We start from the raw sequence: 25,146 nt of genomic DNA, 5'->3' as shown, positions 1-25,146 counted from the left end.
GGGCAGAGGGAGAGGGACAAGCCAGCTCCCTGCTGACCTGGGAGCCTGACGAGGCCGTGGGGCTCCATCCCAAGGACTCCGGGATGGTGACCTGAGCCAAAAGCAGACATTTAACTGACTGAGCCACCAGGCGCCCCAAGAGGTATTTTAATAGCATAGTATTAACAGTAGTTTAGACATAGTATAGATAATAACAATACTATAGGTCTAACATAGTATAGATAATAAAAGTCAATTAATTGTAAAAAATGATTTATTGCAAAAGCCGGACTAGAACTTACTATTCTCTTTCTTCCCATGCCCTTTGTAAGTGAATACTTGCTCCACTTATATATTTGATAGATTATTTTTTTATTAGTGTCCTTCCTTTCTCCTTGGCTAAATGCAAAAAATATTTTTTTGTTACCCTTGCCCATCCAACCTTATGGAATAAGGGAAATACTTGGGAGGCATATGTGTTCCATTTTTCTCCCCTAAAACTGATATTTTCCAGAATGTTCTAGGATAGAGAATAGTCGAATGTTGAGAATATACATCCTAAAATATGGTTTGAGCAGAGAGGAATAGTTCAGATCAGTCTACTCTATTTCTGTTTATACGTAAGTCCTTAAAGCTTCTTAACAGAAGACCCAAGAGTATTATTAGCTACTGGGGGAAAGGGCCAGTTAGCTTCCAAATGGCAAACTCCTAGGTTATTTGGGTTGGAATCCAGAGATGGCTTCCTTATAGTTCAGTCCCCAGCATATCAAAGGAAGAGGTATAAGTGTAGGCTGAGGAGAGAAAGCCAAAGGGCTGGAGGAACTGGGTTGAGGAAAACTCTTCTGGGATCTCCGGGAAGGAAGGAACTTGTTAGGAGTTGTGCAGCTTCCCAGTCCCAGCTCATGAAGGAAGTTACAAGTAGAAGAGTCTTGCTTCTTCAGAGGGCTTAGAAATTTATAAAGCTACTTATTAGCTTCTTGCTCCCCTCAGGAACTTTACTAATTAGAAATTAGCTTGAAGGGGCGCCTGGTGGCTCAGTCCATTGAGCCTCTGACTCTTGATTTCAGCTCAGGTCATGATGCTCAGGGTTGTGAGATCAAGCCCCAGAGCCTGCTGAAGATTCTCTCTCTCCCTTTTGCTCTGCCCCACTCCTGGTTCTCACACACACACTTTCTCTCTTTCTCTCTCAAAAAAAAAAAAAAAAAAAAAAACTCACTTAGCTTTAAGTTCACTTTTTAAATGTCTCTGAAGGGGGCTCCTGGTGTTTCGGTTAAGTGTCTACCTTCAGCTCAGGTCATGATCCTGGGGTTGCGATTGAGCCCTGCATTGGGCGCCTTGCTCAGCGGGGAGTCTGCTTCTCCCTCTCGCTCTGATCCTTCCCCCTGCTTGTGCTCTCACTCGCTTGCTCTCTCTTTTTCTTTCTCTCAAATGAATGGATAAAAAAATCTTTTTAAAAAATGATAAAATGTCTTGGAAAGGGCCAGTGACATCTTCATTTACATCTCATTGGGATCAATACATTCAGTTTATTACTGGTTTACTTCTTGTTGAATCAGTCACATGGAGGAAATGGCTATTGTAGTTAGTGAAAGACATGGAAAAATCATTCTGAAATGGAAAAGGAGAGACTTGAAGAGGAAACTATAGTGGTGGGCTGGTGATCAGTGGGGTGCAGAGAAAGGGAGAAAGAATAGAAAGACTATTAAAGTTAGTTGAGAGAACACCAAAGATAAGTTTCATGTGTTTGGAAATAACTACCCATCTCTCCCCCTGCTACCCCACCCCTATAGCTCAGGTATAAAATGACTCAGGCTCAAGAAAGGGCAGAAGCTGTTAGCTGAGTCTATAGGAAAGGCTTACAGGAGCATGATGAGATGATAGCTTGCAGAGAGGGTGGAGCTTCCCTGTTATACCAGGATATGATTTTTGTTCCTTCTAGGGGTTTCAGTCACTTCCAAAACATCCCTTTTGTAATGCAATCAAATTTTGTCCCTACCACCCAGAGTTAGTATGGACTCCACAAGTTCAAGGGCACAGTCCCCAACAAGAGCATCCCTACTTCAGACACTTACTGCAAGTTCAGCAGTCTCCAGGCCACCTGCACTTCTGATCAGCTGGCTACAAATTTGGGGGTTCCCATGGCCACCTCAGGTTTGATAATTTGCTAGAACATCTTACAGAACTTAGGAAGCACTATACTCACAATTATAGTTTAATATTTAATTACGAGGGGTAGGAATTAACACTAGCCAAATAAAGAGACAAATAGGACAAGTTCTAAGAGGGTTCTGAACTCAGTGCTTCAGTGTGGAGTTAGGATGCATCACCCTCCCTGCACATTGATGTTCACCAACCAAGAAGCTCAGTGTCCAGAGTTTTTATTGGGGTTTCATTAAGTAGGCATGATTAATTGAATCACTGGCTCTGTGACTGAACTTAGTTTCCAGTCCTCCTCCCTTTTCTCAGGTTGAGCTGGCTCAAAGCCTTAACCTTCTAGTCATATAGTTGGTCTTTTGGGTGACCAAGCCCCATCCTGATTCATCTCATTAGCATAAACTCAGGTGCGATCCAGAGACCCACCATGAATAACAAAGAAACTCCTGTCATCCTGGAAATTGCAAGGGTTTAGAACCTCTACCCCAGGAATCCAAGACAAATACTTCGTTATAGGGTACCTTTCCTTTCCTATTTGTTGTTTGATTCATGTAGCAGTTCATTCAACAAGTAAAATTCCAGAGATACCACAGTAAATGAAGCTGATAGTGTTTCTGCTTTCATGGAGGACAGCTCCTAAAGAAGTATTTGGGAATGTGTTGCACCTACTGAAAGCCTGTGTTACTGAGGAAGTGGAGAGTGTCAGAGATGGTTTCTGAGAAAGTATTATTTAAGTTAAGACCTAAAGGCTAATCAGCCCCGGGAGAAGAGATGCGGGAAGGGATCCCAGGGAGAAGAAAAGCCTAGAGGCAAATGTGCTTGGCAGCTTGGAAGAGCTGATGGAAGACCTGTAGATCTAGAGCACGGACTGCAAAGGGGACAGTGGCCAGAGTCAGGAGACTGAGCAGGGCCAGATCACGAAAGGCTTAGAAAATCAGGTTAATAGGTGTAGGCTTAATGGAAGGACACTGTAGACATTGTAGAGTGTAAGCAGGAAATTGACATCATACTAAAATTTTGGAGAGATTATTCTGACTTCCGAGTGGAAGAGGGCAAGAATTAATAAACGGAGACCAGTGAGCTTCTCTTAGCAGCAAAACATAAGATGATGGTGGTGACTTTAGGATGTGGGCAGTGGGAATGGTTAGAAGTAGATTGACTGCAGAGATGTTTAGGAAATAGAAACAGGACCAACATCTATTGATGGAAGGTCCTCATCAAAGGTTTTGTCTGATAGAAGGAGTGATCAATAACAGTAGCCGTTGCTTGGTTTTTCTGGATCGTTATTGTCAACATCCTTAAGTGCTTTTATATGTCAGGCACCATGCTAATGAATCTCATGCAATCCTCGACAATACCGTAAGGTAGGCATTCCTATTTTTGTGCCCATTTTATGGACAAGAAACAGACTTAAAGAGGTTGAATACATTGTCCAGGATTATACAAGTAGTAATTAGAAACTTGCAGGTTCTGACTTGAACAACTGTGTGCTGTTTGCCAAAGACAAGAAACTCTGGATCAGGAGCAAATTCTGTAAAGAAAATGATGATTTCACTTTGGGATATGTTAAACTTGAGAGAGCTGTGAGAAATCCAAGTGGAGGTTCAAATAGATCTTTGGATCTCTGGCGTCTGTGCCCTCCTTCGTGTTGAATGAGACTGAAGCCTGGTGTCACCAATCATGGCACATGGAATAGGTACATGGATTTTTTTTTTTTTCTTTTTACGACTAGGAGACTCATAAGGAACATTGTCAGACTAAGCATAATGCCTTCTAGTCCATTAGATGTGTTGGATGAAATTGGATTTCTAAAGTGAGAATAAGACTTAGAATTCAAATTTATCTCCTTTCACTTGAAAACCACTAATGATATTAATTAAAGCAGAACCTTTAACTTAAAACTGGGTAATTAGCTGTGATCTCAGAAATGTAAATAGAAGAGTAATTCAAGAAATTGACGAATGTTCCTCCCATTTGCTAAGACTTAACTACCAACCTCGTGTCATCGTTCTTTCCTCCTTTCTTCCACATTTATGGATGGCAGATCTTACCTAGTTTTGTAATGAGGATCACATAGCAATTTATAATTAAACAGTGGAAATGAAATGTTCTGTTGTGTTGCTTCTGACTCAGTCTTAACTTTTCAATTTCTGATTAAAGGCGCTGCAAATGTAAAGCCTTGTAAACTCTCTTTTATTTAGAAATTGCTACTCACAAGTGTATGAAAACTGTAAAGTTTGCAAAATGTTTTACATGGTGTTCCAAATATCATCTGTCAGAATATGAACATGTGCTAGCTACAGCAATATGTTAAGTAAGGCAAAGAGGGAATTTTCTTTGCCTCACTTTGCAAACTCTGTGTAGACTGTCAGGCTGGATCTACTTGAAAGAGAGGGGAGAGGAACAACTGGTCTACCCTTAATCAGTACAAGCAGTTCCTCTGGCTAACTGAGGCCCAGAGAGGTCTTTCCGTGTCTGCACTGTGCCGCTGCCCACCTCTGATGAAAGTAGGGACCTTGCCTGTTCTGCTGCATCCCAGCACCTAGAACAGTGTTGGCTACAGAGCAGGTCAATAACCACCTGTTGAAGAAGTGACCAAACAAAAATAACAACTCTTCTTCCTCCACTTACTAACGTATTGATATGTTCTGGGCCTTGGGTTAAAGATTTGATATATAGCATCTTATTTTCTTAAATTATTAGCCCTATTTTATATATAAGGACATTGAGAAAACTGAGGCTGATTGCGGTGAAATCACTTGCCTCTTATAGGAGCTGGTCCTAGGAGAGCCAGGACCAAAACCTGTGTCTGATGGACTCTGAGATGCAGACCCTATTAGTTCAAAAGCTTAAGACAGGAGAGATTTCCCCCTACTTTTGGCATATACACAATTCCTGAAGTTTACATTTAAAAAATTCAGTTTGTTTTGAAGTATAATGAAGTGGTAGCATTTTGTTCCTAATCCATTTATTAATGAACGGTAAGAGGTTTTCCACATCTCTAGGCTTTAATTTGAGTGCTTGAACTGGGTTAGTGTATATCACTGTAAATGTGACTGAAATTACCTTAACATTTGTACTTTGATATGATGAGTAGGAAATCAGGAATACTTTGCATTACTTGACATATATTGGGAAGCCCAACCATTAGGTGATGTACTTTTATACCACCTTAATTTCTTAAGCCTCTGATTAATCTGGAAAAAGCAGGTTGAAGGTGTTCTGTGTGTGGTTGTTGCTTGTATTGGTTTTTATTGTGTAAGTTCAAATGGATTTTTATTTTCTAGTAATTTATTGTTTGCCCCTCCCTCATGCCCAACCCAGACACCAAATATCTGATTTTCTATTTTTTTAATAAAATTTTTTATTGTTATGTTAATCAGATATCTGATTTTCTAATGACATCATTATCTCAAAAGCAGCTAGTTTTGGTAAAGGGTTCTAAGTCCAGTAAGGTCAGAAAGAACAGCAAGAGAATCTAGAAGAAACAGAAATCTTGTGTATGTTCTTTTTAAGTAGGAGATGTGGAAATGATTTTTAGCAATAGTATGATACAGAATATTTATGTGACATTTCAGAATTACTCTGGACTTTGAGTCTTTAGAATGCAATACTTTATCAGTATCCGTGTTTTCAAAAGTTCCGCATGGGGGGCGTGGGGGCTGCTGCTGAGCTCAGTGCACTTGACAGTTCTTCCCAGACAGGGTCGGCTCTCTGAGGATTGTTCCTTTGCCCAGCACCTCCTTCTTTTCCCACTTACCTTGTCCTTCTTCTTGGTCTGTCAGTGACCTCTGCTCTCTGTTTGCTTCATCTCTTCTGTTGAACTCTTATCTTAGAACTCCAATGAGAAACTGATGGAAAAGATTTTATATCTGTTCGTGATCCTGTGGTGATTGTTGGAGTCCTGGTTGGAATTCTGAGATTACACGGACATCCTTTGTTTTCGGGAAGACTCAGTGTCTTTCACATGAGTGAAAGGTTTTTGCGGCTCACTGAATAAAAATTTTTAAATCTGTCTCTGGTGTCTTACTTGAAGAATTAAAAAAAAAAGAACAAGACCCTCACTACTAAACATATTTAATGCCAATTTAAATGGCTACCATTTAGAAGGGATTTCCAACGATCTGAATAATGTTGGAACAACTTGTGGCATTATTTGGTTTGGTGAATTCTATAATGAATCCTGTAATATATAAAGATGGCATTGCACACACCCATTCTTAATGAGATTACATTTTAATGGAAATATTTCCATCCTTCACTCCTACCCAAAGCCTGTTTTCTTCCTTTTCCAATTTCTGAAAGCTTTCCGTCTGCCTTTGGTTACTGCTGCCACCTCATGTCTCAAAATAAAATTGCAATGGGATTGCCTTTTTCAAAAGATTTGCACTAGTGTGCAGTTTATGGAAATAGCTATTTGAGAGCAACAGTTGTTTTTCTCTGCACTCTGAAGTGATGGCCAGCGGTAGAGAGATTCTGGGTAGTGTTTATTTCACAAGCAAAAAGTACAATTAACAAAACAGGAAAGGGATTTAAGATTCCTAAGCCCTAGCATAGGACAAATAGCCTGTGTGACCTTGGCATGCACTTCCTCCTCATAAAACTGGGCTTAATGCTCTGAAAGATCTATTCTAGCTTTAATGTTTTTTTTTTTCTGTGTGTAGTTTTGGCTATAATAACATAGCCCTTATACGTGATTCTATTGACTTACTTGGGCTCAAGTTCTCAGTGTTGAACATGTTTTCCTTTAGAACGATGTTAAATAGATGTTCACATTTTCACTGTATAAGTAGGTGGTTTTGATAGCTCTCCTTTGGTCAATTAGAAACAGATCTGAAGATTGTCTATTGTTGGTGCAGCCATAATCAGAGTGACATTTCCCTGCTTGCTTTGTTTTTTGTGGGCTTCCTTAGCCCAACTTTGTACTTGCAGTTCATGTTACGATTACGAAGTCAAATGTGCTGCTTATAGGGTTCCCAGATTTAAAAAAAAAAAATCTGGATTTTAAAAGATTTATAGTTATACAATTCAGTTTTCTTCATTCAAAATAGAGCATTAATATTTCCATTGGCTAGAAAGAAATCTGAAAACAGAAAATTTTCTAGATCCAGGAGAGGGAAGGCAGATGGGGTTGGCTATATAGATGTTGGAATTTTTCTTCAGTCCTGAAGAATATTACAATTTGGCAAGACCTTTCCTTGAGTATTCTGTTATTTTAAACTGACTTTGTAACAAATATTTTATTTGTAGCATTTAAACGGATACTTTAGTTGTTTCTCTTAGTCACACTGTGAGTTATTCATCCTTTATAATTCTACTGATGGGTAAAGCAAAGTCAAGGCAACGTAATGCCTCACGTTTAACTAATTTAGCCTTAACTGTTAAAAGGTCTTTTATAGAATCCATTCCTTGAACTTGTTGGGTAGAGAACCTGTTGAATAAATTAAAAATGGATTTGGACCTGCAGTTATCAGTTATGTTTAGATATAATCCCTGTTCAAATGGGGCATGAATTGTAATTAAGTACAGTTTGCTTTGCCACTGTCCTTTGTTTTCAGATTTTTAGATAAGTTTCAGTGATGTTGTTCAGTCCATCATCACCAAGTTGTGCAAGTAAAATCTTGAGACTCAGCCTCAAGTGACTGGCTTACTGCTAAATATAGAATGCTTATTGAGTTATTTCAAACTACGAATTTTCTTAGTCTAGTGAAAAAGTGTTACTATTGTCAGGTTTATTTGGCGCAGCTCCTTCTAAGTTTTGCAGACTGATCATAATTTCATTATCTTTTTGCTACTGAAACCTTTCTCTTCTAATACTTTAGTTTTATTAAACATTGCTACCAGATTTCTCTTTATTATCCAATTATTACTGATTTTTTTTTTTTTTTCCTGAACTGAGTACTGGGTGAAGGCATATGGTAGCTTTAATGTAGTGGTAAAGAGTCTAGCCTCTGAAGTCATATTTCCAGAGTGGAAGTCCCAGCCTTACTTTGGTCTATGACCTTTGACAAGTTATTTAACTGCTGTGAACTTTGGTTTCCTACTATGTAGAAGGGAGATTATAATAGGAACTACCTCATAGGATTGTTATGGTGAGTAAATGTAGAAAGAGAAGATGATCCATTTCATTATTAGTTAAAATAAATTCCAATATATTTTATGTATTTTCTTGGTTCCTGCAAATGTTCCTTATTTTGGGTTTGTCTTTCTGGAGCTAGGGAGAACCATAGGGTATCTGAGTATTAATCATATATCGAATTATATATAAATTTTTTCTTGGCTTTTCAATTGTTCCAACCTTAGGTGAGGTGACTGAGGAGGGAAGATACAGAAAGACTAAAACATGATGTTTCAGGGTTTATGATCTGGTAAGGATGAACCACTGGAGATAGTTTGGCCCACTCTCTTTGCCTGCACGAGGAAGCCTTCCCTCACTTCCTGGATGAGGTCAGACTCGAGGAGTAGGCTTCCGTGGCACTCTGTATTTTTTAATGACATAATTGTTTAATTCTTTTTCTTCAGTGCCTTTCTCTTCCTACAACATAGTATTTTCCATGATGCCAGAAACTGCCTTCTTCTTCCTGGTGTGTCTAGTTCCTAGTGCGTGTCTTGTACACAGGTGTATGGCAAATATTTGTTGAATGATTAAACAAACTTTCATGTTAGAGATGAAGAAACTGAGATGCATCTCAGATGTGACTTATCCCAAGTCACATGCTTTCCATTTCTAGTAAAACTACAGTTTCTAGTCACCTCCACTGTAGTGCTCTTTCTACTACATTATGAAAATGTAAGTCTAGAGAGGAGATAAACAATATTTACAGGTAACTATTACAGAGGCAGAATGTACACACACTCCAAGGGGCTATGGAAATTGAAGCAAATAAAAAGTCCCTTTGTCAGGGGTTGGCTGGTAGGTACAGGAAGGGCTTAATGAAGGAGAAGACATTTGAACTAGACATATAATGATAGGTTTTGGATGGAAAGGTATGGGAAAGAGCACTCCAGCCATAAATAGGATTTCATGTCTTTGTATGTGTCATTTTGTTTTGATATTATTAATCTCATTGTTTCAATAAATCTGTAAAATAAAGTATGTCAGCCAACTAACGATCTCATCTTATTTCAGTGAACAATGTGGGAATGTCATATGAGTATCCTGAATACTTTTTGGACGTTCCTGACTTGGACAACGTAAGTCTTTTTTTGTATGGTAAAGTAACAAAAAGAATGCATGCAAGTATTGGCAAGGCTGTGTGGCATAATGGTTCACACCGTGAGCCCTGGAGTCCAGCAGCCCGAGGTTCACACTCTGGCTCTTCTGCTTGTTCCCTGAGTTACCCTGGGCATGATCCCAACCATGTTTAGTGTCCATAAAGTAGGCAACTTCATAGGGATGTTAGAAGGACTGAATGAGAAAATATTTTAACCTCATTAGTATAGTGCCAGGTTCAATAATAACTCATTGTATTACTCTTAGTTCTATTTTTATTATATCAAAATAGCTTTGCTTTTAGTATCAGGTTTCTAAACATCGGTTTAGAGATCATAAATATGTTAATATATAGCAATATGGTTGATTCAAGTAAACCTACCAGAATGAAAGCTATATTCTTGAGGCATGCATAATTCTTTAATAAAAATTAGAAAAGCGTATCATTGAAGAAATATGTGAATTTTAAAAAACTGTTGAGAATCTCAGATTCAGTAATTTCTCCTTTCGATATTAGCAGAAAGAAAATAGCATATTTATTTTAGATTTATTTTATTTTAATAAATAAATAGCATATTTATTTTAGTGTCTTTCGCTTCCAGATTTTCCTTAATACATCTACCTTGAATTTTGCATATTAGCATGAATTGCTGCTTTTGGTAGAAAAGTACTATAACACTGAGAGTAAAATAAAATTTGCCTCTCTACCCCGACTCCTGTCATTTTCCAGTTCTCTACTCTTTATCTGGGGAAACGTTCAGTGGTTCGCTAGATCACTTGCATATATATCTAATATGGTTACTTCTATGATGATATGTATATAAAATTATCAATATTTTCTTTTGCAGACCATCAAGAATCTGATAAATATTAATGTTCTTTCTGTTTGTAAGGTAAGCAGCTTCTTTATAAATACGTCATCCTTTTTTGGTTCATTCTGTTTAAAAGCACATGATCAGTTTGTTCACTTCAGCCAGCTCCTACTTCCATGTAAATAATGTATTCCAGGTGAAGGGGGTCTATTTCCTTATGTCTTCGGGAAGTAGAAAGAGCTGAAGACCAACCAAGTGTATAATTTTGCTTTTTAACAACTGAACATATGCAAACAGTGTGGTAGGCCCTGGGACTGCACAAACTCTCTTGGGCCAAAGATTGGTTTTTACAAAGTGTTCATCTACACACAGATCTTCACTGGTAAATTATTTCCATTTCGTATCCCCTGTGACCATGTAAGTGGATGAATTAAATGTTGTGGTAAAGCATTGTACGGTAGGATGGGGCTATCAGGTAAAGAGAGTGATGTTTATTAGCCACACATAAACATTATTCTGGTTTCTAGTTGGTAGGCATGTTACTTGTATGTGCCTATAAAAGGCACCATGGCTAATTGCTAAAAGGAAGAATAGGGAATAGGTAGCAAATATGAGCATCTGAGCACCACTTTTCCTTATGTGTTAGCAGTCACTAAGAGTAAGATACCATACCTTGATGATACATTCTAGCCTAGCAGAAAAAATTACCTCAGGCAACATCAAATACTTCAAATGTGAACATACGGGAGTCCCCTTATCCACAGGGAATGTGTTCTGAGACTTCCAGTAGATGCCTGAAACCACAGATTCTACTAAACCCTATATATACTATGTTTTTTCCTATACCTATGATAAAGTTTAATTTATAAATTAGGCTCAGTAAGAGATTAACAATAATAATAAAATAGAACAATCATAACAATATACAGTAATAAAAGTTAGGTGAATGTGGTCTGTCTCTCTCAAAATATCAGATTGTACTGTACTCACCCTTCTTGTGAGATGATAAAATGCCTATGCGATGAGATGAAGCGAGGGGACAGACGCAGGCGCAGTGACCTGGTGTTAGGCTGCTATTGACCTTCTTAACGATATAGGTCACAGGGAGGATCATCCGCTTCCACACTGCAGTTGACCTCTGTTGACTGTGAGTAACTTGAAACCTTGGAAAGTGAAACCACAGCTAAGGAGCCCTTGTACTGACAGAAAAGCCAAATCCATCTTCAGTAACTCTTAAATGTTCTATTTAAGGAAATCAAAAAATATTTACCTCAAAACTATTAGAATTAACCAGATAAATATAAAAAAGAACTTAATTACCAATTTTCACTTTATGGCACGGTCTTGATCTTTTTCTGTATTGTGCTCTATTGTGACTGTTTAAAGAAAAATTCTCCTTATGTCTTCATGTCCTGAGAAATCGTATCTATTACATGCTTGATTTCAAGTGCAAGGACCCTGAAATCTTATGCCTTGTCCAACTTTTCATGTATGGCTGTGCCTCTCCCTGAGTAATATATATGTTGCTTTTCAGGTGCTTAGTTAATTCAATTTTTATGTGGTTTTGTACAGTTTTAGCACTATGGTGGTCCACACAAATCAGCTACCAGAACAAAAGCTTCATTGTGGCTGTATGCATACCATGTAACATTTGGTAGCTTGCTACTTAAAAGGCACGTCATCTGAACTATATCGTAATATGACAAATAATTTTATAAAAGAAATAATCGCAGTATCTTTTCCATTGTTGTTTTTAACCAGGGTTTGTACTACCATAAGATTTAGTTTAAGTGAGGTAAACTACCAACAAGAGGAGCTTTGAGTAGATTTGGAGCAAGACCCCCACACAAAATGGATGCTTTTAAAACATGGTTGATATGAATATATTTGTATAGTTTTAAAGGTATTTCCCTTGGCACACCTGTATAAATGTTAACATTCTTCAATAATCTGTGTGAGGTTTCAAGTTAATTAAGTCAGTCTACAAATTTACTAGTTGCATGGCCTTGAACAAATTACTTGCCCTCTGTGCTTCAGGTTTTCATCTGTAAATTGAGGGTGTTAATCTCTTTACCTCACAGAGTTGTTTTGGGAATTGAACAAGGTAATATGGGCAAATCACTTAGAAGAGGACACAAATCATAGTAAGGGCCCTAAAGAATGTTACTAAAGATTTTTCGTAAAAATGTGAGTTGTTTTTTTTTCTTCTTTTTTTAGCAAGCAAAGTTTTTTGATCAAAATTAACATTCTGGTCTATAATTTGTTTTGTGGTTTTGCCTTTTGAAATGGCTGATGTGTACTATTGTTTTGATAATCTTTTCTGGTACATCTGGCCAAATGCCTAAAAATAATGGGTGTTAAAACAATGTACATTATTTCATAATATATTTTAATGAGTTAATGATAAAAACTATGTTTAAAGTGTTTAAATTTGATTTTATAGAAGTGTTGATATTAGCTACAAATTTAGTCTTCTTATAAATTTAACTCCTCTGTCAGATAAGCTGTGTCACGTTTTTACTCTAGGTATGTTAGTATTTTCTCCTGTAATGTCCTGCTTGTCAGTACTTACATTTTTTTTAAAGATTTTATTTATTTGAGAGAGAGAAAATGAAAGACAGAGAGCATGAGAGGGAGGAGGATCAGAGGGAGAAGCAGACTCCCTGCTGAGCGGGGGGCCCGATGCGGGGCTCAATGTGGGACTCGATCTCGGGACTCCAGGATCGTTGCTTAACCAACTGAGCCACCCAGGTGCCCCAGTACTTACATGTTTGTATACCTTTATAATGTAAAAGCCTGGCCTCCTCTGTCTCCCAAAGCATGCGTTTTTTGGCTGGCAGTCTACAGAATACTAATGATAAAAGGCCAGGGTCTTGACCTTGACCTGTGAGAACCAGTCGGCTTGCTGTGCTCCTCGGCTACACACAGCATCCTCCAGGCCTCTGAGCACAGAGCAGGATGTGCTGGTGGCGCTCACCTCATGTCCCTGCTTGAAGATGAGTAGTGCAGGGAGGCATTGCAGATAAAGCGGTACAGATCCAACAGCGCTGCAGGTACCCTTCGGGTTCTCAAAAACAACAGGGAGATAAGAATGAGGCACCAATCCTAAGATCTTGACAGATGGCAAAATGCTTCTCCCACTTCTTCATTCTTCCTCTTCCGTTTTCTCTTTTCATGTTGGCGTATGTATTTGTTCCCATGCAATGAGGTGGGGGGGACGCATGCTGACTGATTAAACGTGTCTCATCATTTCATACTGTGAACCGTATTGGTGGGAAGTGTCACCTCTAGGGGAGCTGGATATATAGGCTTCACATTTTTGTATGTAAGCCCGATATTTGCACATCAAGTCCCATTTACAAAGCACTAAGGGAGTTTGCTATTTAAAACACTTCTACATCAAGCTGAATAATCATCCTTTAATTTATCTTTAGTGTAAACATGCGTTTTCCTGTACCTTTGTGCTGTGCACTTTTAGTGGAAAAACAGTTCAAAACTCTTGCTTGATTCATCGTGGAACTAAGAACATCTAGAGGACAGCCAGGTGGTCTTGGTTGGGCTGTAGACAGGATCCGTGGGGTTGGCATCTCGGTCCCACAGTTGACCAGTGAGTGTTGAGGGGTGAGAATGTTTGATTCAAGCAGTGGGAGGCAAGGGCTGTGCAGTGGATGACCAACCAGCTGCCAAAAAGGTGAGTGAGGAGACACGTGTGTAAGAGTTTGGGTGCTGGGTTCAGGAGGATGGAGAGCCCTGGGAAGCCTTAGAGCAGAAATAAGGTGTGATCTGATGTACATTTTAGAAAGGTGGGTGTAGTGACAGAGTGACATGGTGTGTGTGTTTCGTGGTCTCTGTGTTTATTTTCATTGTACTGAAAAAAGGGCGTTCACCTTGATAAGGTTTTCTGCATGAGGCTCCCAGGTTTAGTGTCCTTCGGTCCTGCTGCCATGTGTCCTCTGGTGTATTTTGATGAATTGTGCTTCAGTTGACTGTGTTATGTTGCCAGGGCTGGGGCTCCATTTTCTGTAGAAATGTAACTTCTGTTGGGAGCCCTGGGGTAACTTAAAAGAAGATGAAAATTGGTCTGGCTCTAGGATCTTCGAAGATCTTATGGTGACTGGACATCAGGAGAACTAGGGCATGGGTATCTGCTGCCTAATGTCATAACACGCATATTGCAAAAGGTTTATACAAGAAAGAAAACAGCCTCTTATCATCAGTGCTGGCCCAAGTTTTATTTCCTCACCAAATCACACAATAGGGGCCGGCTGGTCGAGAAGCATTCCAGGAAAGATCAGAGAAATCAGTGCACCCTTGTGACCTTGGGCTTGTTCCCCTAATTTGGAGATGTTTGCCGGGGAAGGCCCCAGCTTCTTGTTGGAGATCCTGTGCCACTTTACGAGCATTGAATGACCTGGATCCTTCAGGTCCAGGATTATGGCTTGGTCCATGTGTTCCTGTATTAGGAGGTCAGATGATTATAAAAAGTCCCATAAGTTCTGCATTCCTCAGAGGAATAATAAAAGTGAAATATCCTGATCAGAGAAATTATAGGTCATCACCAGATGAAGTGGTGGTAAGTGGTCCAGAAGAGTATTGGGGAAGAAATAGTTTTGACCATAGACCCTTGATGTGTCATCATACAGTCCAGCTCGGCTTTCCCAGGCCATTGTCTGAGACTTGCTTAATGAGGCTTTCCCTTAATCAGACATAAAGCTGTTAGTCAAAGTAACCCCAGCGGTATTTAGAAGCCTTGTTGCTTGCCTTACAGTTTTGCTCTCAAATCCTTCAGGGCTAAGTTTCGTCTCGTTCTTGTGCTCTGCTGAGCAGTTAAGTGCCAACGTGAGAAGAGGGGGAGTGTGGAAGTTCTCTACAGTTGACCAGTAGGGCAGGTGGATCAGCCATCAACTGGAAGAGAGATCCTACTAGCCAGGGCTTTTTTTCTTGTGATTTCAGATGCTCTGTGACTAAAATCTGAAGTAAGTCTTATTTCTCCTCAAGAACAGTGACCTTCAGACCAGAAATGGTGGTGTTTAGAGATAATTAAGCCTCCAGATATTGACCCAGACTCCTCTAAAATAGCTGTGGTTTTATGCCTGGAGGGCTTTCCATCTCAGAATACTGAGAATTTGCAAAGGAAATTATTGTACAACTATTGATTACTATGGGAGAAAAAGTGGGAAATGGGAGAAGTCCCACAACCCCAGAGGCAGGTAAACAAATACAAGTCTGGTTTCAGACAGGCAGGACGTTGAGCTCCACACCACTTCAAAGACATGTTCTAAAACTGATCTTGCTTGCATTGTTTGTTTCGGATTTGAGATTACTTATTTAAACATCTGCCAAATTTGGAGTTGCCTTTCTCCTCTAGGCCCGATGGTTCTTAGATTCCTTTAATGACAGTTTTAGGACCTCAAGATACCATAGACTCTTCACTCCTTTTCAGATGAACACTACCCAAGCAATACCACCTAAACTCCCTGTAGTTTTTTTTTTTAATTTTTATTGTTATATTAATCACCATACATTACATCATTAGTTTTGGATGTAGTGTTCCATGGTCTCCCTGTAGTTCTTATCTAAGGGTGGGAAAACCATTATTCCCTCTGATGGTACTGGAACTTGAAGCTGCCACTGGTATCGGTGAAGGTGGATGATTGGTAGTGGCCCTGCCTATACCTGAATCCCTCAGGAAATGTGCAGGCTACCATTCTGACAAAATGGAGAGGACATTCCAGCCTTCTCTATTACCTCTTTTAGAGCAAGGAAGGAAGTGAGTGGGGGTGTGACCCAAGGTAAAATTTATTAACAACCTCCACTTATAGTGCAGTACACTGGTTTTGTTTGTTTTATTTGGGGTTGGGGAGGAGTCTTAAACAAGGGATCAGAATTTAGTTTTTCCTTCGTTAGATGTTCAACCAAAGTGGGGGCTTGAAACCACATCTTATGAGGATTGGCCAAAAGAACCAGAGATATTTAGCGTGGAGACAGGAAGCATGACATCACACAGAGACACATAGACACACATACCTCCCAATCAAGGCCAATTAGTTCTCCCTCCTTAGTATTCTGCAAGTCAACTCACTTCTTTTCATGCCCTGTGATTCCTTCCAAATTTGAAGCCCCTAAATTTTTCAGAGGGAACTGCTGGAACAGCCTAACCAGCCTTTTTACAGCACCTTGTCTCCCTCCAGTCCAGTCTCCGTCCCCCAACCGAAGTGTTATTTTACATTAGGTCACGTCACTTTCCTGGAAGATCCTTCAAGGACTTCTTGTCCTCAAGTCCCGACTCCTTGATGTGACCTATAGGGAAAGACCTACCTGACGTGGCTGCTACCCACCTCTCCAGTTTCCTCTCAGGTCTGTGTCCCTCTACTTCTCTGCATTCGGGTCACGGCCCCGTCACTCTCTTGAACCTCGCATTCCCTCAGGCAGCTCGCTCTCCGTGGAAGCTCCCCCGTCTCCCACTTGACTCATGCTACTCATCCTTCAGTTCTCAACTAACAGTGTTCTGTCCTTAGGGGCCGGTGGGGAGCCTTCCAGAGTCGACCAGGTCTCTCAGCCACGGAGCTTCGTCACGCACGGCACGTCTTTCCTTCACTCAGCAGTTCATTCTCAGTGTAGTGCCTCTCTACCGGTTGTAAGCCCCATGAGTGCTGGTACCGCATTCTTTTTGTTCTCTGCCGTTCCCTAGCCCTGGGCCTCACCTATGGCAGGTATACAACAAATGATTTTTGTTTTCGTTTTGTTTTTATATTTTATTTATTTATTCACGAGAAAGAGAGAGAGAGAGGCAGAGACAGAAGGAGAAGCAGGCTCCCCACTGAGCAGGGAGCCCCATGCGGGGCTGGATCCCAGGACCCTGGGATCACAACCTGAGCTGAAGGCAGACACTTAACCAACTGAGCCACCCAAGCGCCCCCAACAGATGCTTTTGAATAAATAAATGAACTAATTACAAAACTGAAAATCCTCATTCTTTGGGAATAAGGAACCCACTTATTGTATGTGGCCCTAAAAGGCTGAATTAAATCCATCGTTCATATTTACAGTCAAGTAAATTGTGAGAACTTCGTGGTCTTTGGATCTCCCAGAAGTGGAAGGGGCCAAAGGTAAGTTCCCCTTCTGATTCTAGGCCAGAGGTTGCAAACCAATAGTCTGGCTTGCATGTGCCCTACCAACGTATTTCAGTTGGTTCAGGCAGTGTTTTCAGAATTGGGGTATTCCACACCCAACGTCTAGCTTCTCCTGGGGAAGATCTGAAAATGAGGAAACGCGGACCTAACTGCTGCATGCCAGTAAGTGGGCAGGGCAGAGGAGCGAGCAGGTGAGTCTGCTGAGTAAAGAGGCCTGCCCTCTCCAGCTCACTGCAGTCCCACTCACCCCTGCGGTCTGGCCCACCGTGCTCCTTTATGTCACCTACCCAGTCCTGTCAGGCATTTGAGTGTGAATTCCCCTGTGCGGGTAACTCCAGGTATTCAGTGTACTCAAACTGAATAACTGCTTGATGGAGTTGAAGGATTAGAATGGTTTTAACTAAATCAGTCTCTGCCGTCCCTATGATTATCTGAAATCAAAGCACTTAGAGTGCTTTGCATGCTTTCGAAAAGCTATTTTTTTTCCTGCTCCTGCCACTATGTGTTCATCGTATGTGGCTCAGCCAGAAGTGTGTAATGCTATGCCCGGCCCATGGCATAGATAATAAATGTTTGGATGGATGAAAAGCCCAGGAGAGGCATTGGTTTCCTTTTTCTTACTGGCATTTGCCTTTGGCATGTGATACGGTACCAGTAGAGGGAGCCCTCTAATAATTTGGAAATCTAGAAGACTCTGTTCATCCTTCTAATTGTATTTAATTTAGGGATTATGCTAAGAAATGTATTCCTCCCCGCTGCCGCAAGAATTTAAGTTAACAACACTGGGAAGTTAATAAATTGTGGGAAGGGAGAGTATGACCTTCAACCCTGGCCCCCACCTGAGGCTTTTCTAGATGAAGACGTTCCAAGTTAGTCTCGAGAGTCTTTTAATCCATTTTGAAAGCCGCTATCATTATGCTCCTAAAAATTTCCAAATAATTGGGTACATTTAGCCCTTAGGGTCTCATAGTAACAGGGCTGCCTCAGGCATAACTACAAAATGATGGGTTTGCCAGACGGCATAACAACCACTCTTTGCATAGCTTTCATCTGTGAAAAATGAGTGAGTGGTTGTAGATTGGTTCTGAGGTTCTTCCCAGCTCAAAGCAAAGCTAGTTTATAGGAGAAATGCCTTATATATGGGTGAAAATGTAAAAATCTCTTTGAGAAATTTAGAAATTATTTTCTCCTCCTAAAACCTGTCACTTTTTGAGAAGTCAGCTTATTTGGGGGGAAAATTTATTAAGTAATGGAAACTCTTAGCATATCATAATATTGCTAAACGTGGAAAGCGGTGTACGGTGGTATATGTGTTTTTTAATTTTTGTTTAGAGTTATAGATTATGGCTTTAGATTCATTATTATCCATTGGCATGCAGTCCTCTCTGTTCTGGAAAGTTCTTTTACTTTTCTTCAGTTCAATTATTTTAACATATATCAAAGCAATTTATTACAAAAGGAAAAACTTTTTTTATGGTATGGGGTTGAATTTCAGATTAAGTAAAATGGGGGGAGGCAATGGTAAGGAGGGCTCTTAACTTCCACGTACTTAAAACATTATTAAAGAGGAAAATGAAATAATACTTGGAGATCTCAGTGCACTCGAAAATTTTTACCTAATTAAGCTTTTTACCCCCCACACAGTAAGTACTCCTTTAGCCATACAGGTGACATTCTAAGAATTCCTAAGGATGTTGTATTCTCAGTACCACGGAGCTCAAATTACACAGTTTCTAAAGGAAATGTGTGCGGTGCCATTCCAGCATGACTTCCAATGATTCACCCTCTAATTTCTCCCAAACAGGCATGGTGTAACATCATTGTTATTTTATGTAATTCTTTTCACTACCAGACTATGATTTTTCAAATTATTGTTAATGATTCCAACTGAAAGCTTATTTAAGGCATTTGTATCTATTTCCTTCTAATTCGAATGAGTTCATGTTTCAGTTGCTTGAATTCAGATCCTGTTTACTCCACGCAGGTTTCTCTGGGCTAGAAGGCAGGGCAGATGTGGACAAAGAGATGATTTGTGATGACCTAATTATTTATATGAATAGCCTGGATTCTTGGGGCTTTGCCCAGATCTAGGGTTAAGTTGTTACACTTTAAATTCTATTTATATATAATGGTGATGTAGGTGACAATATTTGTTTCCTTATTGTACTAAGTGACCTTGAATTTTAATCTTTCCATTTGGGTTTTTGTTTGTCTTCTTGAGCATAATACAGTACTGTTTTCTTTGTCTTATTCTTTACAGAAACTGACCAAATGCCAGAGGTTATGTGATACAAAAATAATTTGCTTATAAAAATAAATCACTTGCATGTAAAACAATTTGCATAATTTGTGTAATTTGCTTGGACAAGTTTTCATAATAAACTAAAATGCAGGGAAGCCTAAATTGGCTTTTGGGTATAAAATAAAATTCCTTCTATGAGCTCTTGACTACTGATATCAGAGAAGTAAAAGAGAAAAAAAAATTATTCATGTTAATTTCTTTTAGAAATAACATTATTTGTAGGGGCTTTTCTAATTACAAAAACAGTGCAAATAATTGCCCAAAAAATGTGAGAAATACTTAAGAATACTAAGATGGTTACATTTTAATATAACATTTTCAGAGATTTTTTTTTTTAGGCCAGCCACTGCATTTTTAAGTCTGGTATCTCAGCTAAATGATCTAATAATACTGATTTGATTTTTTTTTTAATGAGCTAAATCAGCCTCTTATTTATTTTCCAGCCAGAATATATACAGCTGTGGTAATAAATACCAGTAAATACTTCACTCTTGAAATTGAATATGTGGTATCCCCAGAAAGAATTCCAAATTGAGCTGTTATTGCTAAAGACTTTCACTTATTTTGGTATATTTGTATACGCTATGGCCAGCTTGCATACAAAGTGATGCAATATATAGGTGCAATATAATATTATATTGACCTTTCTCCCTTTGGTTTTAGGCTTCTAGAACTTTTTTGTGGTGAGGATTGATGAAAGTGTCACTAAAATATAAGTAGGAAATACTTGCTTTTTTTCTGTAAAGATTTGAAGCTCTCGTTGGAGAGAGACTACTGCAGCAACTTTTATCACTTTTTAGGAAAGAATTAAATTCAAAGTGTTTGCTGTACACTTTTGGAAACAACTTCAACACGGAAGAAAACAAGTCTAGAAATCATGCTTACTGCTACTTTTCTAATATTCTTAGCCACTGAACTTACAAGTTATGGTAACCTTATTTTAGCAGTATCTTAAGAGGAGCAAAAAATTTCCTGGTACAGCAATTATCACCTGCGGATGGCCTAAAATTAGCATATTGAGTTAACTCCAGAAACAGCTTGTGAGCTGTGAAATGGAGTTCAGATAGATAGTGAAATTTCACAGAAACGCTTGGTATATGGTATAAATAACCAGATATCAAGATACCAGTCGATGCATACAAAGTAAAATGAAACTAATAGCTTAGTTAAAATATCCTATGTAAAACTTGATGTCAAAGAGAATTTAATTTGATGTGAACATAGTGAAGCCTCTCTGCGTATGCATAGAATTTTTTTTTGCTTATGCATAGAATTTTAAGAATTATTTGTATACACATACACAAACAAAGAAGGCTTGAAGCCGAATTTATGATGACTTATAATCTGATTGGGAGAAAAGAGAATTTAAGTATAGATGAAGACGTTAATCAGGTTTATAAAAGCATGCAGATTTCAAGTTAACTTTTCAGTGTTATTATTTGACAGATCAAAGAAGATGTTCCATTCTTTGGCAAGGAGAAATAGTTTAGAGCCAGAATTTTAAAGGAGAAGCAAATGAACAATGCAAAAGAATTTAAATTTTTCATGAGAGGACTTGATGGATTATTTGGTCATTGGGCATCTGGCAAGTATTTCTGGCCCTTTAATAGCTAGGCATCAAAGACACTGCTTCTTCCTCTTTGTGTTAAGTTACTTAAACTTCTTGAGTTGTTGTTTTTTTTTTTAAAGATTATTTAAGAGAGCAAGAGCGAGTGGGGAAGCATGCGTGTGCAAGAAGGGGGAGGAGCAGAGGGAGAGGGAGAAGCAGACTCCACGCTGAGTGTGGAGTCTGGCGTGGGGCTCGATGCCACAAGCGTGAGATCATGACCTGAGCCGAAATTAAGAGTTAGACGTTCAGTTGACTGAGCCACCCAGGTGCCCCTAAACTTGAGTTTTAATTCGTATGTATAAAGGATAAATTTTGGTGCTGCTTCGGTAGCACATATACTAAAATCGGAATGATAATGGAGAGTAGCATGGCCCATATGCAAAGATGACCCAGAAATGCATGCAGCTTTCCATAATTTTGATGTTAGCTTATTGTGGTAATCCTTTTGCGGTATATACATACATCATATTATTATGCTGCACAGCGTAAACTAACACAATGTTATATGTCACTTATATCTTACTTAAACTGGGAGGGGAAGGATATATTTTGAACATGTCCATACATCGAAGACCATCCAGAAAATATTTAATGTTTAGCTATAAGTAAGATTCTGTTTTATGGGGTTTTATTTTGTCTCTGATCGTGGATAATTTTTTGCCATTCAGAAAGGAAACATTTAATGTATGACATGCACACAGTGTAAGGGAAAAAATAGCTCCCATGCATGCATTTATATTTCTTCAATATCCCAGCTAAAGTGATATTTCTTACTGGATTATATTTAGGAGTATAAATTTATGTCTTGGAAAAAAATCTGAATTGAACTTTACAACTCTGCACAACTGTTAATAATAGTCATATAGTTCTGAGATCCCTGGTCAGAATAAAAGAATCCATCAACAGATTTTGTAGACTTTCCTGGGAGTTTTCCAGGTTGATCGCTGCCTACAAATCCCATCGTTTCTTTCCTTTTGTGTAAGAGGGCCAAACAGTCAGTGGCTACCCCAGCGAACTGAAGAGTTAGCTACCCTTCAGTTAATGAGTCTCATTTCCTGGTATAGATGCATGCACACACACGCGCGTGCATGCGCGCGTACAGGCACACATCCCTGCCATTGGGCAAGAACGTGTTTATCATCAGTCTTTTTACCCTGTTTCTGGTGGTCTCAGGACTTGGAGGACTGAATGATCACTTCTCTCCATGGAGTGCTTGGGGACCTCTTACATTAGCTAACCATTATGGTCCCCTGAGGAAATTTGCTAAATAAAAAATGTTTTCAGATTTTGCTAGGAATGCATATAATATATCCTTACAATAAAATACTCTACAACAGTTAATATGCCTGAAGTACGTCTGTTTGTGCTAGCATGGGAAACTGCCCGTGATGTATGATACGCAGATTGCATGACATATGTAACAGGATGCACATGAATTTCTATATAAGCTCCGTTCAATAAAAGGTTTTTGTAAGTGCATCACTTCTATGGCATACATTGTAGTTTCTTGCAGCTGTTTGCCTTTTTGTATTCTATTCCTTCTACTAGAATATTTTTTCCGCCTGATGAATTCCTGTTTATTCTCTCAGAACTTAACTGAAACATAATCTGTGAAGCTCTAGACCTGACTCCCCAGACATAACTAGTTTTTCTCCGAAGTATTAGTGCCCTCTGTTCTTACCTCTATTGTACCACTCCTAATATGTCTTATAATGATTTGTTTGTATGTACATCTGTTCTCCGGCTAGGTAGTGAGCTCCTATCAGCCAGCCTAGGTTTGAGTACATAACATGGTCTCGATAAAACAGAAGAATGTCTCTTTATTACTTCATGTTGCTCTGGCCATAAGTTGATATGCATAGAACATTTTGAGAGTTCTTTTTTCTCCTGGGTTTGATAAAGTAACATCCACTGTATTTTGTGATTCCAGTTCTTTAACTTATTCATATGATTATTAAGATTTTTTTTAAAACTTCATTCAGGGCGCCTGGGTAGCTCAGTGGGTTAAGCATCTGACTTTGGCTCAGTTCATGATCCCAGGATCCTGGGATTGAGCTCTGCTCCAGGCTCTCTGCTCAGCAGGGAGTTGGCTTCTCCCTTTGCCTCTCACCCTGCCCATGATCTCTCTTTCTCTTTCTCTCTCTCAAATAAATAAATAAAATCTTTAAAAATATTTAAAAAATTAACTTCATTGAAGGATAATTTATAAACCATAAAAATCATCCACTTTATATAATTAAATGGTAAACAAATTCAGAGTTGTATAATCATCACTAAATCCAATTTTAGAATAATTCCATGACCCCAAGAGCATCCCAACTGAGGTATTTTTCAATATTGATGGAACTATCCAGAAACTTGTGTTGGGGATTGAACTTGATGACCTCAAACTTTGTCATTATTTTTGGCTCTAAACTGTGTCGGACACGACATGCTTAAAGGAGGCCTACATACATAGTGGCACTGCATGCTGAAAGAATAGTGCATGCTGGCAATGAGGTACGCCAGTTTCTCTTCAGAGGCTTGCTGTGTGATGAGCTCTGTGCTGGGTCCATTGTATACATGACCTCATTTGAGATTCAGAATAGAATAACCCGTAATGTAGATGCCTTCTTTATTTAGTCCATACGTACTCTGCAGAGAAGGAAGTAACTTGAGGTCATAGCACCAGTAAGTGGAAGGGCTGGGATTTGAACTTGGACCTGACTGTGTCCCATCCTTGCCTGAACATTCAGTGGCTATATATTGAGCAATTATTGTGTGTTCCCATAAAAAGGCACATCTTAGGAAACGTGTAAGCAAGTTTAAATTAGAGTTACTTAATCTGAAAAGGGAGGAGGTAACTACAGTGTTGAAAGGATCAGCTCTGAAATCAGCTTTTTCTCTGACTTGGCTCCATCTGGTTTGGTTTGAGGCCCTGTGGGTGTATCCTGAATTGGGTCAGCAAACCTAGAAAAGAGAATAAACAGGACCATGTTGTAAAAATTGTAAAATACCGAAGCCACATGAGTTGTCAGCATCATCTCTGATTGAGTTTGCTTTGGGGATTATTTCATCTTTAAGTCTTAAAATGTTACCATCGCTTGGTTTTTGTCAACACAGATGGTTGATTTTATTAGTTAAGAGTCGTGGTTTGGCTGCTGTAACAGAGACCTAGCAGTGGCTTAAAATAGAAATGTATTTTTCTCTCAGATAAAAAGCTGGGTAGGTAATCAAGGTTTGGCATAGTAGTTCCCCTGTCTTTATCTTGTTGCTCTGCCCCCATTATCGCACAGCTCTCATCTTGGGGTTTAAGCAGGTTGTTTTAGCTCCTTCCACCACATTTCTCGGGGACCAGGAGGAGGACATGTGTTTTTATCTCCTTTAAGGCCATGACCAAGAAATTGCATGTGTAACTTCCGATCACATCTTGTGCTACAGAACGTAGAGAGCACATGCCCCTCATTCTGTGAAGACGACTTTAATATGAAAAATGTAAACTTGTATGTAAGAAGGAAGGAGATATGGAATGCTTTAGGCGAAACTCTTTCTCAGGATTTCTTTTTTTTTTTTTTTAATCTGGCCAGAAGATTCGGCCAAATCCAGAAACTTCTGTCGACATGATTCCCCCGGGCTTTGAAGACACTTCTTTGTCTGTTTCGAAGTTGACAGTGTGTCAGTCTACCTTTCATGATGCAGTGTCAGTTTGAACTTGTTATCCTGGAAAAGTATATGCAGCAGCTCCTGGCTTGACATCTGGGTTGGGAATGCTGCATATCAGATTTTACCTTGGTAAAGCTGAATACATTTTCTTTCTCCAAAATATTTCTAGGAAAAAAATTTATTTTCTCATCAGAGTACTGTTTTCATTAAGACATGGTAGTATTCAAGATAAAACACTTAAAATTCCTATGTTTGGCATGCATGCCAACTTTTCTGTGACAAGGCAGAATTTGCTTCTTAGA

At 39.2% G+C, this 25,146-nt stretch overlaps 1 protein-coding gene and 1 non-coding gene across 2 annotated transcripts in view; both read left to right on the top strand.

Annotated features, from left to right (window-relative positions):
• The window catches only part of HSD17B12 (hydroxysteroid 17-beta dehydrogenase 12), a 166,734-nt gene that overhangs the window by 113,856 nt on the left and 27,732 nt on the right, over window positions 1-25,146 (top strand). The window contains exons 5-6 of the mRNA XM_028111182.2: window positions 9,263-9,327; window positions 10,195-10,239. Coding sequence (XP_027966983.1) covers window positions 9,263-9,327; window positions 10,195-10,239 — 110 coding nt within the window. The remainder of the gene's footprint in view (window positions 1-9,262; window positions 9,328-10,194; window positions 10,240-25,146) is intronic.
• LOC114215451 (U6 spliceosomal RNA) lies at window positions 21,518-21,621 on the top strand. The gene has a single exon (XR_003610570.2). It is a non-coding gene; the product is annotated as a U6 spliceosomal RNA (small nuclear RNA).

This window comes from Eumetopias jubatus, unplaced genomic scaffold (assembly GCF_037043125.1).
Source record: "Eumetopias jubatus isolate StellerSeaLion01/CBP00866 unplaced genomic scaffold, mEumJub1_p1.0 scaffold_13, whole genome shotgun sequence".
Lineage (NCBI taxonomy): Eukaryota > Metazoa > Chordata > Mammalia > Carnivora > Otariidae > Eumetopias > Eumetopias jubatus.
This window is presented reverse-complemented; position numbering and strand designations above follow the sequence as displayed.